Source organism: Sphaeroforma arctica (assembly GCF_001186125.1).
Source record: "Sphaeroforma arctica JP610 unplaced genomic scaffold supercont1.604, whole genome shotgun sequence".
NCBI lineage: Eukaryota > Ichthyosporea > Ichthyophonida > Sphaeroforma > Sphaeroforma arctica.
In genome coordinates this window covers 1-1,614 of record NW_014039954.1, presented here as the reverse complement: position 1 = coordinate 1,614, position 1,614 = coordinate 1, and the positions used below count along the sequence as shown (strand labels likewise).

Sequence of the window (1,614 nt, the reverse complement as noted above, 5' to 3'; positions counted from 1 at the left end):
ATACTATATATATATATATATATATATATATATATATATATATATATATATATATATATATATATATATATATATATATATATATATATATATATATATATATAATATATATATATATATATATATATATATATATATATATATATATATATATATATATATATATATCAATATATATATATATAGATATAGATATATATAATATATAAATATATATATATATAATTAATGTACGAACATACCTGTGATATGCAGTTGCTCTTGGGAGAATGAGGAGGTGACGATTTTCCCAACGGAGTGCTGTGCGAATAGACATAGAATGGTTAACACACGCAATTGCATTTAACACTGTCTAAAACAACAGATATATGGCTTTCCAGAAGGTTGTAAGACATAGACGATACCTAAGCTCCGATTGAGGTATGGGAGTCAAAGTAATCACGAAGTTTGTGAATAGATAAACTATAGAATGAGAACATAAACATATGAATGGATTTCACTATAGGACAGGTAAGTATTGATAGGTTGTGAATAGCCTGACTATAGGATGAGAATGGTGTTTGTTTTAATAGACTTCACCATAGTATGTGTGAGTATTTATAGGTTGTGAACAGACGAACTATCGGATGAGAATATAACGTAACTATAGTATGTGTGAGTATTTATAGGCTTTGAATAGCCTGACTATATGATATATAGGCTGATTAATGAACATAAATCAACTCGGTATATTAACATAGCCCATAATATCACCTCTCTCACTGTTAACATCCATACCTTGGACTGAGGAGAGAATTGGTGGATGCGGTTGAACCTGTGCGCGCGTGTTTTTTGGCGGGATAGTAGTCTGTGGCAATTGTGGTCGACACCCGTGGCTCTAGCATCAGGGACATCTCGAAGGCTTCCTTTTCATCCATCACGTACGTCTGAGTGTGTAGGTAGATGTAGGTGCGTGTAGGTAGGTAGATATAGGTATGTGTAAGTAGGCAGATGTAGGTATATGTATGCGAGTATAGTTTATTGTGTATGCACACGTGTATATCTATTGTAAACACTGAACACGAACAGGCACGTAACTTGAAATATCAAACTCTCTGTTGTGTAAGTGTCTGTGTTCTGTTGGTACTATCTAATATAACCCTAGACCCTACCACACACTCTCTCGTACCTACTTTTGCGGCGTGTAGTAGGCTGCACAGGCAGTGGTCTGGTGTGTAGGTGTATGTCTTCTGTTGATACTGTTTGATGGTGTGTATGACGTGATAGGCTAGTCGACATCTGGTGAAGTTGATGAGTAATCGCGTTGTTTCGTCGTGATTGACGATGACTCCTTCGTGTGGGCTGTTTGGCCGTGTGCTCTCATCAGCTGTGTAGATAGAGTAAGTGTGTAGGTAGAGTAGATGTGTCGGTAGAGTAAGTGTGTAGGTAGAGTAGATGTGTCGGTAGAGTAAGTGTGTAGGTGATGTGTCGGTAGAGTAAGTGTGTAGGTAGAGTAGATGTGTCGGTAGAGTAAGTGTGTAGGTAGAGTAGATGTGTCGGTAGAGTAAGTGTGTAAGTAAGTATGTGTGTAGGTAGAGTAGATGTGTAGGTAGAGTAGATGTGTAGGTAGAGTAA

General features: G+C 36.1%; 1 protein-coding gene across 1 annotated transcript in view; it reads right to left on the bottom strand.

Annotated features, from left to right (window-relative positions):
- SARC_07524 (hypothetical protein) overlaps positions 1 to 917 on the bottom strand; it is a gene marked incomplete at its 5' end in the record, with an annotated part of 7,441 nt that extends 6,524 nt beyond the window's left edge. The window contains 2 exons of the mRNA XM_014298529.1: positions 243 to 300; positions 778 to 917. Of these exons, the coding sequence (XP_014154004.1) occupies positions 243 to 300; positions 778 to 917 (198 nt within the window). The remainder of the gene's footprint in view (positions 1 to 242; positions 301 to 777) is intronic.
- Between the last annotated feature and the right edge of the window lie 697 nt (positions 918 to 1,614).